Below are 19,132 nucleotides of genomic sequence, written 5' to 3' on the forward strand. Positions count from 1 at the left end.
TTGCCAGTATTTGTGGAGTGATAAAAATAGATATCAAAAATACCTTGTGTAAAAACGTTTAATATGTCAACAAAATGAAAAGAATTTTGAACCTGGCTTTATCCAGTGTTCAGATGTCTGGAAATAGATGCAAATTAGTGCATAATTCATTTGCACACATAATATTTCAGAAACCTTTTGAACTGTCTTGATGTACAGTGATTAACCATCTAACTGTGGGAGTTTGGTGATATCTATTAGTTAATTTTTTTAATGTCTTAGCCTGCAGTGTCTTTCCTTAAAAGCAGAAATGTAAGGGTTTTAAAGAAATTATAGGACCCATATTTTCTCTTATTTTGTGCATTATTTGATGTTTAAATCATTTTTACAGTCATTTTAGGGTGTTAGGCTTTATGGCGTTGCAGCGAAGTTGTGTTGTAATGAAGTTGTGTTGTAACGAAGTTGTGTTGTAATGAAGTTGTGGGGAGGTTTGGATTAGTAGGCAATTATTTTTTTTATATTGTAAGTGTCTCAGATTTTTGCCTTTTTTTGTTTTTAAAGAGGACCAATCTATTTTCATCTTTCTTTAGTGTGTAATGTTGCTGTTTGAGCATGAAAAAGGTCTGCAAAGTTACAAAGCACAACGCCACTTCAGTGGGAGTTATTCTCTATATCAGTGTCACTGTTTCTGAACTCCCTGAAACGCCTCCGTTGTAGTCTTGAGTTTACGAACACATTACAGTATTCCTCATTTAAATAATTCGCACTCACGGCATACACAAAATAAAGGGCCGTTAGTAGTGTGTTGTCACCTGATTGTTAGTGTTTAGTGTTTAGAAGCTGATGTTTGCGGTTATGGTAAAGGGTTTGACATTTCCCAAACACGCTCAAAGCGGTAGACCAATCACAACACACTGTTCTAGCCAACCAATCAGAGCACATAGTGCTTTTCAGAAGGAGGGGCTTCATAGACACAAGAACTAAACATGGGTGTGTTTCCCGTACAACGACGTCACTCAATGCTTAACTACCATAGTATGATGCATCGTTGAAGAAATCAACTAGCTAGTCACGACTGTTTCCCGAAACCGTATTGTCGCAAATTGGTCGTTCAACCACGTTAGTTAAATGACGTCACGCAGGTGGTGGAGTAATAACTACTTTTAATGAGTCTGTTTGAGATCGAATTAATGCTAGATGTTTTGCTATAAATTACGAACATGCATTTCAAATTTTTCTCAGTTATTTTGCTTTATTTCCAGATTCAATCATAGGCTCGTTCTTACGTTCACACACACATGCGCACTCTTCAAAAACGGTGCTTTAAATCTCTTGACAGACTAAAAGACGTAAATGACATTTTTACGTATTCTAAATAAAAGATACAGATTGTCCTGAATGCCAGCTTGCTTATTTGGCTCAAGATAAGGATTTATTGAGTCCACATGTCATGCAAACAAGAAACTATTCTTCTAACCACAGGTCGAGAGCTGTCGTTCCAACCACACAACTTTGCGATGCTGTTTGCGAATGTTCATTAGAACGACGGTTTCGGGAAACACCGACTCGTTGAACTATGCTGATAACGACGGAACTTGCGACCATAGTTGGCTAACGATGCTTTTGGGAAACGCACCCCAGAGCGTTACTGACAGACTGGGAAGAGAGGAGCTGGGACAATGGAGAATATGGGGAAAATAATGAACATTCAAACATGAAAACCTATTATAGTAGGTACCAAAAACAAAATCACAACTTTGTAAAAGGGCACAATATGGCCTCTTTAAAAAAATAAAACAGACAGGACAAGTAGAATAGTGCTTCTGAATGAGCTTAACTTGTATTGAACCTGGAAATATTCCTTTAAGACGCGGTTTGTTTCACTCACCAGGCCATTGTCGTATTGTGTGTGGTTTGTGTTGGACTCTGCGTGTCCCCCGTCAGGCTGTGTCTGGCCTGGCCGCAGCCGTGTTGATGTGTCTCTGGAGGTTGTGATGGAGCTGCGGGTTGAGCGGCCTGTGCGTCCCCGTGCCACTGAGAGCGGGCCTGTTTCAGCCAGCGGCCCCCCAGCCCACACTTCTCCAGATACACTCGGCACACCTCATAGTTCATGGCCGAGTAATAGAGAAAATCCAGTGCCAGCAGCACCATGACGAAGAATCCATAGATCCACACGCCGATTAATGCGGAGTAATTGCTGCGACAGAGAAAAAAGTAGATGCACTTAATGTTTTATGTGGCCATAAACAAGCATTTTTTACGATATACAGTATCAAAAAGCCTTGAGGAATGGATGGAAACTCTTTAGCAGCTCTAGTGGTCGTATTAAAGTTAAAGCACTTCAATAAATTCAAACTTCATTAGCTTTATGTGAGGCATTGAGTGTTAATAAAGCGTTTTACAGTTCCTTCTGAAGTGAATCCCGCGCACAGACTGAAAGAAAACCGCAGTAAAAGCAAAACTTCCACTTTTTGATGAAGGACAGGCCTTGCGCTGTCAGTCAAGGCCACAACTGACAGGGACAATACTGAGGTCTTCATAAACATGGTGTTATTAGAGCCAAGAGCAAAGGGGAACATATGTGTGTGTGTGATATCTCAGTGTGTGTGTGTGTGTGTGATATCAGAACTCTTTGATGCTGGTACCCAGAGTCCGACATCAGCACTCGCCAGAATTGGAGGAAAACGGGATTGGGCAAGAATTACTGGCTAGTTTGAACATTTTTTTAACCCTTAAACAGGCAAGAGTAGAAAATGATAAGCAACAAATAATTTCATGTCATTTTTTATATCATCTGGACTTAAAGGTATAGCGGAGGATCTTTCCGAATTTTAGATAAGACCCGCCCTCTCCACTTTTTGAATAAGTTTGATTGATTCACCAGAATGATTGACAATTAGGAGGACCAATAGTATAGGTGATCCACCCGGAAGTAAAAAAATCCTCCGCTATACCTTTAAGTAAATCATATCCAAAAGAATTTTTGAAAAATGTTATGTATTTTGGATTTTATGAGTTGTGAGTCCCAGATCACATTGCCTGTTTAGGGTATAAAAAAGGACCAAATCTATAACTGTAACTGCCATTGCATGTTTAAAACAATTATATACTTCAACTCATATAATGTTGACATATTATATATCATTGGAAAGCTTACAAACTCAAGATTCAGCCTGTGAAAACCGTTTTGAAATCGGACCTTGCGTTACTATAAAAATGGTAAAACAAAATTGGTAAAATGGTAAAAAAACCTCAGAATACAAAGATTGTTATAAAAATGAATACAAAGTTAATCCCTTTTTTATACCCAAAAGTGGCAATGTGACTCAGGTGTAACATATATTTCAAAACGTGCTAAATAACAACATGAACAACATTTTTATACGTTTTCTTTTTCAGCACCTTAAGACAATGTTCATAATTAATGTTAGCAGTGTTAGTATTATTTTTTCTAAAGAAAAGTAAGTTTAATATATATTTACTTATCTCAAAATCTGAATGTCCTGCAACACTGGCAGCCATGTTGGATTTAGGTCAGGCTGACTAATTAATCACAACATTTTTTAAACAAATCATGTGACCAGCATACTCAAGACAGACCAGGCTGTGATAAATGATAAAAGGATTTGATGAAAAAATCATTCTTATGCCCCAAAAAAGCCGACAAAAACTATGTTACACCCAGATCACATTGCCAGTTTTAGGCTTAAACGAATTGCAATATAATAATAAATATGATAGTTGAACCCTCACTTTAATATTTGATGTAAAACAAATCAAAGAGATCCAAACAGTTTATTGTCAGATGTTTAGATGGCAAAATAATTGACAAAATAGATTTATGAGGAAGAAAATCAAAGTGGGTCACAATATTTTTTATTAAAATGATTGGCTTTTCTATTATTTGATGCAAAATGTCCTGCACTATTTTCCTACAAATATTAAAAAACAACAAACAAACAAACAAGTAACAGTATTTAAATAATATTTATATAAAATGTTAAAATGATTAATATTATTATATTAAATATAAATGTTTAATTAAGCTATTATGATTTATTGAGTTGTGATTATTATGAATGATTAATGTTTGATATTGTATTAATAATAATAATATTTTCTAAATGACAAATATTTGAATATTTTACCTTTTCTGTGACGATATTTATATAAAAATATTACTATATTATATTAAATATTAATTTAATCAAGCTATTATGATTTGAGTTGTGATTATTATGAATTATAGATTTTTATATTTTTTAATAATAATATTTTTTTCAATATGACAAAATTTATTTAAATGTTTAACTTTTTCTCAGACAGTAGTTACGTATATAAAAATATATATAATATTAATATTATTATATTAAATATTAATTTAAGCTATTATGATTCGAGTTGGGATTATTTATTATTTTAGATTATTATTAATTTATTAATATTTTTTATATTTTAATAATAATAATAATAGTCTATTCTACATTCAACATTTTATTTAAATGTTTTACTTTTTTTCTGTGACAAACAGTGCAGGCCGCATTGTGTCACTATTGGTGTGAAATTATTGGTCTAATATTTTTTTTATAATATGCAAAGTAAAGTTGCAGCAGTTCTAAAAGAAGCTTTACATTTGTATACCAGCTTTAAACTATATTTTGATATCACATTTATTTATATGTGTGTGTGCGATTATGGCCCAGAATTAAAATACTTCGTCTTCCCATCATGTGTGTGTGTGTGTGTGTGTGTGTCTGTGTTGTGTGTGATTCTGGGCCATAATCACACACACATTTATCTCGGGCTATTGACAGTGGTGTGCTGTTATTTCATTCTAGCCTGGACTCATAAAAGCCAGATGCACAATAACTCAAATCTGCAGCAGACATGCCTATATGCCAAAGCCGTATATGTCCAAGGCTGCTGGTTTGTGCTCTCTCGCCGGCTTCTGAGACTCAGTGAGGGTGATTTAACCTCAGGCCATCAGTAAATATCACTGGCTGAATCCTGCTGACCACAGATGAGAATGAAATGGCTTCCCACCAGGACATGCGTCCTCTCAGTAACTCGCAGCATTTCCACATCATTAGCTGTCATGAGACCGTCTCAGGGGGACGATGTGAGGCTGCTACGCTGATCTGGGAGCAGTTCATATTTTCAGTTCATATTTGATGAGAAGGGAAGCGTTTCGTTGCGTTAGAAAGTAAACAGAGCAGGTGTCCAGACCTCTGGCCATAAAACGTATTGGGCTTTTATCATAGGCCTACTCTTTCAAGAAATCTTTCACCTCTGAAACTACTTTGTAATCAAGGATGTAGTGGCAGGGAAAAATATTACCCAGTATTACTGCAGAGTGTTGGAATACTTCATTCTGATTGGTCAATCATGACATACTAATGTCAACTATAATGATGCGCAAATGGTTTCCTACGTAGCGGTGCTCTTTCTAAATCTCTTTCATATCACTTCATAATTTCAACTCAAATGAATATTTTATGTGACTTATTTATTAAGCATGTACATTTTATTGACTGATTTATTCATTTATGCGGTATTTCTGAAATAACTGGTGCCATGGAGGCCACCAAAATGGATAAGTGACCTGCATTATTTGCCCAACATGCATAAATAAATGAATAAATAAAAGGTAAATATAACATCTTTGTCACAGAGACACGCACATAGATATTTTACATACACGTTTTTATTTAAAAAAGTTTTTAAATATATTTTTAAATAAATAATAATAAAAATATTAAAGTATATGATTTATATTATTCATTCATTATATTACTCATGATTTATATTCATTTAATTAACATGAATTATTAATTTATATTTAATAATTATAATATATAACAAAGGAATTATACATGTACATATAATTTGCAAACAGAGGGGGGGGGGGGGGGGGGGGGATAAATAATTAAATAATTAAATAAAAGGTGAGAAATACACCTGGCATTGGTAACCAAAAACATAGTGTATTTGTGATGATGCAACCAGGCTGTTAAAGTCAACATAAAGTCCAGAATCACTGTATTGAATCATAAGTTATTACTTGGTGCACACTTTCCCTAGTCTAATAATCTGGTTCTACAGCGCGTGTGAAGTTGAAGGCAGGAGACTCACTTGTGAGCGTATCCGTCCGGTGAGGTGGTCAGGTTGACCTGCATGACTGTCTGGAACTCGGTCTCGTTGCAGCAGTATTTGAAGGCTGTGTTGTTATGGTGACAGCAGAACATGTACGTCTTGTTGTCCGAGAGACGAGGGCAGTGGAAGCCGAAGTGGTAGCGCTTCTTGTGGTCGGAGTAAGGCTCACACACTCGAAAGTGAGCACAGAGAGCTGCACGAAAAGACAATGATAAACAGGAAAGTTAGCATGTGGTGTTAGATTGTATTTATGTCCCTATCATACATCCGGTGCAATGCAGCTCCAGGCGCAACGCAAGTGTTTTTAGCTAGTTTCAGCCCGACGCAGTTATCATTTTCACGTCCTGCGCCACGTTGTTTAAATAGCATTAAACTATTTGTGCGCCCATGGGCTGCTGGACTGAAAACGAGGTGTATTCAGGTACTATTTTCAGGCAACTGAAATAGACTGTGCCACTGACCAACTGATCCCTGAAACCTGAAACCTTTTTTTTTTTAAAGAGTGAGTTAGTAATATAAGCGGGTCCACAACATGTACACTCTGCTTATTACACACACAGGGACTATTTGGACTTATTGCAGCACACAAACTAGCCAAAAAAAAAAAAAAAAAAGGATTACAATGTAAAAGATTATTATTGTGTACATAAAGATATGGTGAATCCGGCTTGTCCCGTAGATGGTCTGCTAGCGCTTTAACCTCGTGCACGAGGAGATCCATTTCCTCGCTAGAGAAGCGTTGTTTTTACGCTTGCAAATTCCGCCATGTAAATAGCGAATCCGCCATGGCTCAAGCGCAACTGGCTTTTAAAGGGAATGGGAGATGAGACTCTGATTGGTTTATTGCATATTACGCCCAAAACACACCCATTACTCATTAAGAGAATCGGGACAACCCTTTTAGACCATGCGCCGGGTGCGCCGACCATTTTTCCCGTCGTTAAACTAGCAAAAGTGGATTCGGACACGCCCTAAGTGAACTTGCGCCGTGTGCTTTAGACCATGCACTTAGATCTTTAAAATAGGGCCCATAACATAATATAATATATAGCCTAATATTCAAGTTTATTGGTATAGCGCTTTACCAACGCTATCTCACGTCCAATTCGTACGAATTCGTACGAGTGAGTAAAATGTGATTGATTTGTATGAATTCGTACGACCTCACTTGTACGAATTCGTACGATTTGTCTAAACCCCAGTGACGGTTAGGTTTAGGGGCGGAGTCAGGGGTAGGTCATTCGTACGAATTCATATGAATTGGGCAACTCGTAAAATATGTACGATTTTTGCTAAATCGAATTCGTACGAGTGAGGTCGTATGAATTCGTACGAATTAGCCACCTCGTAAAAATTCATACGAATTGCTGTGAGATTGTGTTGGCTTTACACAATACATATCGTTTCAAACAGCCTCTTTTCCCAAGCCATAACCGCATCCATATTCTCTTTCGCTTCCTCAACTTTTTTTCAGCACAGATATAAACCGCAATTGCCAAAGTGCGATTCATCTTGCTCTATTTGTTTACCACTACATGCTGATGACGTTTTTTTCTTCTATACTAACTTGCGTCGTAGCCTACGATTCAACAGGTGTCATCATCGTACAGTCTACATACTGTAGCCTACATGTCGTACTCAAGTTCAAGGGCGTAGATTTGGTTTGAACATTGGGGGGGTTGTAATGTTTAATATAGTTTAAAAAAATTGTTCTGCATATTTTTCATGTGATCATGGTTTAAATATTGGGGGGGTTATCTCCCCCCCAACCCCCCCACAAATTACGCCCCTGCTCAAGTTTATTATATCCATGCCGTACAGTGTGATTTGGATTGCCGAAAGCAGGCATTAGCTAGCATTTCACTTTTAAACCACTGATCTTCAGCCAAGTCTTTTAATTAATAAGATAGTGAATTACTGAATTTCATTTATAATTCACCCCTGATTTAACGATGCTCACCACATTTAGTGGACCTCTCAGAAATGGAAATGGAATTGGATGGTTTCTGAAGCATACAAACGTGCTTGGAATAATCTCTCGCTGATTCGGACACACGCACAAAGGAAGTGCAACAAGGGTTGGTGGGTTTTTTCATATGACAGTCGTAGTTCTGCTTCATTATTCATCTCCGTATTCAGAACACAGAGTGACAGCGAGGTCTGAGCGACTAACCCATGTTGACACGATTCACCCTGAACCACTCAGACACAACAGCTCACAGACATCATGCTAAAGAGCACTTTTCTGAAGTCAGCACCACCACATGCACTTGTTTTGAATTTAAATCGATTCAGCCTAATTAGCTCGGATTCATTCGGCGGTGAGGGTTTCTATGACAAATCTGCACTTGTGTAGATAAACTAAAATGTTCTTCAGTTTCAGCTCAAGTTTCTATTCTTTCAGGCTTTACCAGATTTAATTAGACAAATGTGAGAAGAAAAATAACTAGAGCTAAAGCTTCAAAACTAATTTTAAACGGAGCTGCAAATTATGAGGGTTTTGACGGGGTTTAATTAAGTCTTGAAGGAAGACAACACAAAAGCCTGGGAGTCTTAAACGTTTTATGTATCTTATAATGAATGTTCCCAAACAATGTTTTAGTAATCAGAGTTTAGTTGCAAGTTAGTAAGAACTCATATTTTCCCCTGATGCCAAATCGATGCTCACAAACAGAAGCTGTGTTTGTCTGAGGTGTCAGTAGCAACAAAATGCCCTCACAGTATGAACAAAAGCAAAATTGCTGTCATTATTATGATTTTTTTTACTCTATTTTAAATTTCACTTCATGTTACAAGTATATCAAAAAAATCTTTAGTTCCAAAAAGCTTGTCCTTAAGTAAGTGAACACTTTTAGTGAATGTCTATAAGCGCTGAGGGTATTCGTATGCTCGTGCACTTCTAAAAGCCCCTAAAAATACATTGAAAATTGATTTAGCAATAAACAGCAAATTTACAGTCTTTCTCTTCAGGGAAAATAGACCAAAAAAAAAAAGTAATAAAAAATGTGTTTGTCTGCACACTATGTATGTGTGTGTGTATTTATATATATATATATATATATATATATATATATATATATATATATATATATATATAACGTAATATATATACTGTATATATATATATATATATATATATATATAAGCTGAATTTTCAGCATCATTACTCCAGTCTTCAGTGTCACATGATCCTTCAGAAATAATGAAAATATGCTGATTTGCTGCTCAAGAAACATTTATTATTATTATCAATGTTGAAAACGATATCTTTTGTAACACTGTAAATGTCTTTACTGTCACTTTTGAATAATTTAATGCATCCTTGTTGAATAAAAGTATTCATTTCTTTCCAAAAAATGAATGAATAAATAAATAACGGTAAATAAATCAACTTTTAAACGGTAGTGTATAATGGTACACAATCTTTTGAACTTTCTATTCATCAAATAACTGAAGACTCCACTGAAGACTGGAGTAATGATGCTGAAAATTCAGTTTTCATCACAGGAATATATATATATTTTTAAATATATTCAAACAGAAAACAATTATTTTAAATTGTAATAATATTTCACTTTTTTTAAAAATGTTTTTACTGTACTTTTGATTAAATAAATGCGAGACTTCTTTCAAAAATAAAATAAAAATCGTACCGACCCCAAACTTTTGAACGGCAGTCTATATATATATAAAACCACGGCATGTGTCTAAAGACTTGTGACACCATTGTCGTTTGCTTCATGATGATTTTCTCCATGCTGTCCAAGACTTTAAAATCTCTGCAGGGAGAATGACTCACGCCCGTCTTTAATAATTAAAGAGGTTTTTCGATTTGATCCAGCTTTATGACCTCTAATCTCACACAATCCGGCCTCCCGATCAATGTAAAAGCTGGAAGCTTCAGTCTCCCAGCGGAGGGAAAACTCACCATCTAAAGCTCGGCGAGACACAGATGGACAATGGACGAGACAAATTGAACCGCTCAGAGATTCTGGGTAAAGAATGACCGTGTGAGAGCGGTAAATCTGATATGAGGATGTTTCTTCATCTACGGGCACCTTTGTGTCCCACAGGTTGATTTTTATCACTTAAAAATACGTTTTGGCTTTCCTGTGGTTACTTTAAATCTGCCTAAAAACCTTTCCTTATCATTTATTTTTCCTGAAAGTTTAACTACGTTTTAAAAAAAAAAACAGTAAGAATTATAATCAATACAAACACACATGCATTTACTGTGATTTAACTGAGAAATATTACGATTTTTACACAAATTAACTGTCAATTTGCACCTATAATGATGTTTAAAAACTGCCCCCTAATAAATTACATTAAATTAAATTAAATTATAAATGAATAAATAAACTAAAATTAAAGCATAAAAATGTGTGTATTTTTAGTGGTTTTGACTTTTGCTCATCTTGAGCCATGTCTTTATCATTTATTTTTCCTACTTAATGTTTCACCTCTTTTAATAATAAAAATATTGATTTCTACATTTTAAAAACTATAAAAATCTACACAAACCAAAATTAAATTATGCTTACTGTGATTTAATTGAAAAATATTCAGTTTTCACCTAATAAAGTAAAAAAATTCTCCTAATAAATTCAATTTAAAATAAATAAACGTTACAAATCAAATCAAAATAGTTGAAGAAACGTGTAACGTTAGGTTCAGTTTGAGATATTTCTCAGGATTTCTGATGGCTCTGTTTGTTCCTATCAGCAGAATTCAGACAGCAGATAACGTTGTATAATAAACAGCCGTTACATTACACCATCTGCACACTTCTTCGTCGTACCTGTAGTAGACAGAACGAGGAAGATGATGGTCAGGATGTTGAAGGAGTGATGATTGGCGACACTCATCTTCTTGTCCTCCCTCAGGGGAGGATGGAGACATGAAGCCTGACAGCTTCAGCTGCTTCCAGACGTCATCTTTATCTCCAGCTTCTGTTCATCACTGTGACGGTTTGCCAGCACACCTGTAGCGGAAGAGGGCAGATGTTATGATCACGCCAAGACATCTGTACGGTACGATCTGGCTCACTTTAGTTCCAACTCTGCTTCTACACACCTAAAGGCTTAATTGAACTCAACCTAAACTTAAAAAAGCTTTTAGAGGGGGGGGGGGGGGGGGGGGGGCTCCGCTCATCACCATGATGGTAACTCCCCAAAAAACACTTCTAAATTAGCATAGAAAAACATAAAAACTACTAAATCTCTCACTTAAGATTAATCTTGCACAAAAAGCTTAATTTTAGCATTTTCTTTCCCTTTTGAGTGCCATGGCAAAGCATGCTGGTATAAAGAAACCATAGCCCAGTTTCAGTTAAATTTAAGTTAGTCTAACTTAAAAGAAACAAGTTCATAAAACTCAAAACAGTGAAACAATTCAGATTTCTTAAAATCTGTCAGTTTTGTGAACTCAACAGAAAAGAAAGTTCTAAAAACTAATTTGTTTAAGTTTGCCCTACTCAAACTAATTGTTTACAGTGGAAATAATTCACTATTTTTGTGACCCAACTATATGTAGGGTGGCCACAATTCTTTCAGTAACTTTAATAGGACGTTCACTCAAACTTACTTGATTCAGGATGTTCAGAGAACATTCAAAAGTAACAATTTCACAATGTTTGCAAAATTCTAAAATGGAATGTTCCCTTAGCGTTCGTACAACCAGAAGAACATTCAGAGAACTTCGTGGGAACATTTAGAATTTTTTTGCTGCTACTTTCTTTTACTTTTTTCTTGGCAGATGGCAAACAAATGTATTTGTTCATTTCTACCCCTTACTGAGATTAAGTGCGGAGTAAATAAATAAATTTAATTAGATTTGTTGCTTTTAAGTATTTTGGCAACATCAGTAATGGACCCAGGAATAGACTTTTGACATTATATTTTAGTGAATTTCTCTGACACCATACATGTCACATGTCTCAACCTGGGCGTCCTGTAAAGAGCACATTCAGGACTTTTCAGAGATACCACATTTTTGGAGGTTTCACCATGAAAACAACTTATCCTTGGTCTTTAAAAATGTCTGACATTAATTTAGTGCTCAAATGTAGCACTCTTATGGACATATGATACTATATTGTAATTATAATTTAAATCGGACTACTTTTCAAATTATATTTCATAAACCAACATCTCAGGAAAACGTTATGGGGTTTCAAAATCAAAAAGTTACTTTATGTTACAGAACAGGACGTTGATTTCATACATGTCCACTGTAGAGGACATCAGGACTTAAAGGGATAGTTCACTTTGAAATTAATTTTTGATATGTTTTAGCTTACCTCAAGGGCATCCAAGATGTAGGTGTCTTTGTTTCCGCAGTAGTTTCAATTTTGATATTTTTAGGTCAAACCGTTCTTGTCTGTCAGTCATATAATGCAGGTCGATGGTCACTGTCTCAAAACACAAGCACAGAGTCCAAATTAAAACAATTCCCCATCGTAAGTACACATTGATGGCCTAAGACACGAAACGAGCGGTTTGTGTGAGAAAACGAACAGTATTTATATCGTTGTTATCTCTTGAAAACAGCACACGTCCAAATGATCTGACGGCGCGGGCGGGTATAGATATATACATAGATGTCGCCTTGGCTACGGTTTCGTTCCAATGAACTGTAGAAGCGAAGGCGACATCTAGTGTATACATTAGATATATACACTAGATGTCGCTTGGCTACGGTTTCGTTCCAATGAACTGCAGTAGCCAAGGCGACATCTATGTATATATCTATACCCGCCCGCACCGTCAGATCATTTGGACGTGTGCTGTTTTCAAGAGATAACAACGATATAAATACTGTTCGTTTTCTCACACAAACCGCTCGTTTCGTGTCTTAGGCCATCAATGTGTACTTATGATGGGGAATTGTTTCATTTGGACGTGGGGAATTGTTTTAATTTGGACTCTGTGCTTGTGTTTTGAGCCAGTGACCATAGACCTGCATTATATGACTGACAGACAAGAACGGTTTGACCTAAAAATATCAAAATTGAAACTACTGCGGAAACAAAGACACCTACATCTTGGATGCCCTTGAGGTAAGCTAAAACATATCAAAAATTAATTTCAAAGTGAACTATCCCTTTAAATCATGTTTATCAGGCATTTTGGGAGACACAACAAGTGAATATGGAAATAAGTTATACATCAATATTCCTATGAAATATTAGATATTATTATTATTAAAATGTTGCTAATTATTACTCCAATTATTACACTTCTTTTTTCATTAAATGTTGCTCCAAGAACACATTATTGTGCACATTAGATACAGTGTATAGATGCATTGCATTGAATGGGAATATTAATTTATGGTCATTTTACCCTCATATTGCATAAAGTAAAATGCTGTATCAATTCATTCCGTTATATCTTTCATAACATAGGTGAGAATCATCTTTATACAAATTTTAGTTACAATAAATCCTGAAACCCCAACATTTATTCGTGATTGAAAAAAGAATCCCATTGTTTTTGCCTATACATATCATATCATATCATTTCATGTCATTTTATTTTTTAAACAACTGAGTCCTGGTGTCCACTACAGAGGACATAGCATAACATATGAATAAAATATCAATTTTCAAAAATGTTTTTTTTTTTTTACCATTTGTTTCTTATGCTCTAAACAATGTGATGACATGAAAAGAAACTAAATTCAAAAACTATTTTCTTTCTGGGTCTCAGGAGGATATATAATTTCTTAGCAAAAATGTGAACCATGTAGACCTAATGACTTGATTTGTTTTTTGTGTTTTGTGTACTGTTGATGAAGAATAGCAACGAAGCCTGCCAGAAAATGAGGTTTTGGACTGGGTTAACAGGCTTGTGTGACGACTACATTTCCCATCATCCATTGCACCAGCGCAAGCATGCATCATGCACATAAAGCATGCATCATGCAGCAAATGTGCATCATTTAACCTTTATTTTTAGCAGTAGCTCTAAAAGCTTCTAAAAGAGAGAGGAAAAATAGGTGTAAACTGGAAATTCTCAGGAGGACTTTTAAGGCAGCCAAATTTAACCCTGCTTTGTTGCATTATGGGTGATGTAGTGTTTGTAATTTGCGGGCACAGGAAGTCAGTTCACTAGCGGCCAGCTTGAAAACTCATGCAGGTGTGATTGAAATGTGTGACTTCAATAGACCACGTTGAGTGATTTCCCTCATTCATCTTTCCACAGGTGTTCTCTGGTAGGATGAAGTCCTCTTTTCACCGAAGCACATGTAGTACTCTTATAATATCATCTTCCATCTGTTATTGTCGTCATATCCATAGCAACATGCAATAAACCTTCTCTATGAATGGACCTTGTTCATCTGAAAGATTGTAACTTAAATTTTAAACGCACTCTGCTGTAAAACTCTGTTAGCAACAAAGAGGTTTATCATGTCTTGTGTTCTGCATTATTATGAGTGATTATTGTTCATCACAGTGCACACGGTACAGTTTTTGGCATCTGAGAAGTAATGTGCGATTTTCTTTTGTTTTAGAGCACAATCGTCAGTGACATTTTAGACATTTTAAGTCGTTGGCGTAGCCTTTGATAGTCATCACAGTGTGTGAAAAGGGTCCAATTGCACAGTGTGTGACGGGCTTTAGTGGGCTTTGGGTTTGTACTAAATTACCAGTTCTTTTGTGGCTGATTTTGAAAGCGTTTTAAATGGAATCAGTGTGGTTAATCTGCATGCTGGGATTGTTCATTTCGAGCCTGTGATGGATTTAATGTTTATTTTTTGCAACTGTTTGGCAATTTCATCTCATTTGGGCTGATTGTGCTGCTCTGTAGGAGAAGGAAACTCATGACAAATCCCAGACTTCTCTCAGTGTTTTGCTCTTCATTGTTTTCTGTGCGGCATGCACAGTTGTTCCGTGGACGAGGACGGATCTAAAGAATATCCACGTGGAAGATGAGGTGTTGTTGGGTTTAGTACGCAAAACACTGGTTTAGTTGCTTCTGCTACAAGCCTGTGTGTGTGTTTCTCCTCTTGATCTCAGTCACTTGAAGTGGAGTGGGATTCCCCAACAGTTCGACATTATGAGTTCATGCTTTACATGCAGAGTTTTGGTTTGTTTCATAGGTCTAATGTGCCGAATGACATTTAAGTGGCTCTCTTTAAAGTAGACTCCGTGTGTATTTCAGTTTGTAACCCAGTTTACTTCAGTGGGATTTTATCAATGGCAGCTGCTATTTACACTAAAGCCCCTTTCACACAGAGATTCCGGAAAATACACGGATAATGTGTCCCCGGGATCGTTTGATTTTGGTTCATTCACGCTGCCAGTGATTTTCCGGAATCTGTGAGTGCGTTCACACACATCCCTTAAAGACACGTGACTCCACGATGTGAAAAAAGCGTTAGATTCTATTTACACTATATAAAAATGTGTTGTATTTTCTTTGCGATAAGTGTAAATAGGAGTTAGATGTTAGTTATACTTATAAATAGTGGCAGATACTATTTGCACCTCAGTGTTGCTTTACATTAACGGTATGCAATAATAACATAGTGTAAATTATTATATTTCTTACAATTATTAAATGGATGCAACCTTATTTGGACAATACAGCCCTCCCTACACCTAACCCCCATAATATCCCCCTAACAGATAAACAGGTTAGACACTTTATTTAAACTTTTCAAATATTTTGTCTGGCCCAACCAGACGTCAGTGGGCGGAGTTAGTGTCAATAGCCTCAGCCGACAAGGCTCGATATTTGCACTTATTGTAAATAGACAATCAATTGGGAGGCGGCCTTTACGTATCAGAATGGAGCCAGGTGATTGGATAAGAGCGGCTGAAGAGTACAGTAAGAGGGGATCATGAGCTGACAAGAAAAGTAATTGTAAGTTACTACATTTTGACGAAACATTATAAAGCCAGTATTTATAATGTGCACAATAACATTTATGTTAATTCATTTAGCATATAAATGGGAGTAAAAGCAATCATATTTAAATAAATAAATAAATGTAATAAATGTATTTATTTATTAACAAACTGTCTTTGTTTTTTTATGCATAATTCATCATTACATTTAAAACAATCATAAAAATAAATCATAATCTTTCATCAAATAACTTGTGCAATCATTTTAAATATTTTATTATTAATTATTTTTATTTTTGACCACATTTGACATACTTTCTTAATGAATGTTTTAATGCACAATTCATTAATAGATTTAAACAAAAATATTTAAACTTTTTTTATAAGTTATACAAGATTCAACTAATTTAATTAGTTTAAATTTAATTTAGTCAGTTTAATTTACTTTCTTAATAAAGGTGCATGGTTTTATTGTGCACAATTTGTCAGAACACGTTTTTTTTTTTTTTTTTTTTTTTTCAAAATGAAAACTTTTAACATTTACCAAAGAAGCAAGGGGAAAAAGATAAATAAATGTAACTAAAAACGTAGTGTGTTTCCTTCTCATCTGAGGTTGCTTGTGCTGCAAAAAACACCATAAAGTTTGTGAAGTACAAAGCTAAAAAGAAAATTATTTAACATCAAGGCAGAAAGGATATTACACAGAAATATCAGGAAATTGTACCTGAGAAACTTTCACGTTTAACTTTAATCTTAGTCAACAGAATGGATATTTGTCTAAACCCCAGACATAATTATAACATTTAAAGGGAACATGCTAATCAGCTCTTAAATCATTAATAAGGGAAGTAATAAAGTACAGTGGCTAATAATATGCTTGATTTAGCAGCCTTTATCTCCGCTCCAGAGTTGAAATGTTAACATGAAATATTAGACTGTGTCTCTGAATGTGTCAGCCGTCTTTATGAGAACATTGTGCCGAGAGAATCCGCCGCTTCTGTTGATTACGAACAGAGCGAGAACAAGGCAAGAACGTCATGGAATATTTTTAGTTTTTTAATTTAGTGTTGATCTATCTGTCTATCTGTCTGTCTGTCTGTCTATCTATCTATCTATCTATCTATCTATCTATCTATCTATCTATCTATCTATCTATCTGTCTGTCTGTCTGTCTGTCTGTCTGTCTGTCTATTTATCTGTCTCTATCTCTATCTATCTGTCTGTCTGTCTGTCTATCTATCTATCTGTCTGTCTGTCTGTCTGTCTGTCTGTCTGTCTGTCTGTCTGTCTGTCTGTCTATCTATCTATCTATCTATCTATCTATCTATCTATCTATCTATCTGTCTGTCTATCTGTCTGTCTGTCTGTCTGTCTGTCTGTCTGTCTGTCTGTCTGTCTATCTATCTATCTATCTATCTATCTATCTATCTATCTATCTGTCTGTCTGTCTATTTATCTGTCTATCTATCTGTCTGTCTGTCTATCTATCTATCTATCTATCTATCTATCTATCTGTCTGTCTATTTATCTGTCTGTCTATTTATCTGTCTGTCTGTCTGTCTGTCTGTCTGTCTGTCTATCTATCTATCTATCTATCTATCTATCTATCTATCTATCTATCTATCTATCTATCTATCTATCTATCTATCTATCTATCTATCTATCTATCTATCTGTCTATCTGTCTGTCTGTCTGTCTGTCTGTCTGTCTATTTATCTGTCTCTATCTCTATCTATCTATCTGTCTGTCTGTCTGTCTATCTATCTATCTATCTGTCTGTCTGTCTGTCTGTCTGTCTGTCTGTCTGTCTGTCTGTCTGTCTGTCTATCTATCTATCTATCTATCTGTCTGTCTGTCTGTCTGTCTGTCTGTCTATCTATCTATCTATCTATCTATCTATCTATCTATCTATCTATCTATCTATCTATCTGTCTGTCTGTCTATTTATCTGTCTATCTATCTGTCTGTCTGTCTATCTATCTATCTATCTATCTGTCTGTCTATTTATCTGTCTGTCTATTTATCTGTCTGTCTGTCTGTCTGTCTATCTATCTATCTATCTATCTATCTATCTATCTATCTATCTGTCTATCTGTCTGTCTGTCTGTCTGTCTGTCTGTCTGTCTGTCTGTCTGTCTGTCTATCTATCTATCTATCTATCTATCTATCTATCTATCTATCTATCTATCTATCTATCTATCTATCTATCTATCTATCTATTATCTGTCTGTCTGTCTGTCTGTCTGTCTGTCTGTCTGTCTATTTATCTGTCTATGGGCCCTATCTTGCACCCAGCGCAATTGACTTTGTACACCGACGCATGTTTCATTCCTATTTTGCACCCGCGCAAAGCGCGCTTTTCCCTCCACAGAAGCACGTCGCTAAACTAGGGAATGAACTTGCGCTCTCTGGGCGGTTCAGCGCAAAAAAGGAGGCGTGTTTTGGCGCAAACGTTCCCTGGTGCTATTTTACTGTTCCATAAAACAATTGCGCCACTGGCCAGAAAAAACCTAGTCTAAAGTCAGTGGCGCGTTGCGCGTTGTTCATTATGCTATTTTAAGGGCGCATGCTTGACCATAATGTATAGAGTGCACAAACGCTCATACACTGTGATTCTCTAATCTACACAGAAGCAGCAGTTTTCATTTTTGCAAATCATATTATTACAAACGATAGATAGATAATTTATTATAAATATAATAATTTATTATAAAAGCATACATCTAGCTTACACATTTACCCACATTATTATATGCCTGTTTAGCCGAAGCTAATTTGGGTGTGTTTCTCCCATCCCCAATGTCACTTCTCTCTCTTTTACGGCCGTGAAGAGAGCGTTGCTCTCCTCGGCTGTGAACCGCTCTTGACGCGCGCCTGGCAAATCCGCCGTTATAATAGCAATACGCCAAGGAAAAAGTGCGTCTGCTCTTAAAGGGAATGTGAGATGATGCTCTGATTGGTTTATTTCACGTTACGCCCAAACCACACCTATGAATAATGAAGCTACTTCAGACCAACCCCTTTTAGATTTGCGCCCGGCGCAAGAGTCATTTATCCCGCCGGGAAAATAGCAACAGCGCCAAGACCCGCCCACAAAGTTACTTGCGCTTTGCGCTTTGACACTTGCGTTTCAGATCGTTAAAA

The 19,132-nt window shown here is 35.9% G+C and overlaps 1 protein-coding gene across 2 annotated transcripts in view; it reads right to left on the minus strand.

Annotated features, from left to right (window-relative positions):
• shisal1b (shisa like 1b) overlaps positions 1-19,132 on the minus strand; it is a 43,629-nt gene that overhangs the window by 9,023 nt on the left and 15,474 nt on the right. For both annotated transcript variants that reach the window (XM_084396835.1, XM_084396836.1), the window contains exons 2-4: positions 10,934-11,116; positions 6,112-6,325; positions 1,868-2,176 (exon numbers count right to left, since the gene is read on the minus strand). In XM_084396835.1, the coding sequence (XP_084252961.1) occupies positions 1,868-2,176; positions 6,112-6,325; positions 10,934-11,000 (590 nt within the window). In that variant the 5' untranslated portion in view covers positions 11,001-11,116. The remainder of the gene's footprint in view (positions 1-1,867; positions 2,177-6,111; positions 6,326-10,933; positions 11,117-19,132) is intronic.

Source organism: Rutilus rutilus (genome assembly GCF_951802725.1).
Source record: "Rutilus rutilus genome assembly, chromosome: 23".
Lineage (NCBI taxonomy): Eukaryota > Metazoa > Chordata > Actinopteri > Cypriniformes > Leuciscidae > Rutilus > Rutilus rutilus.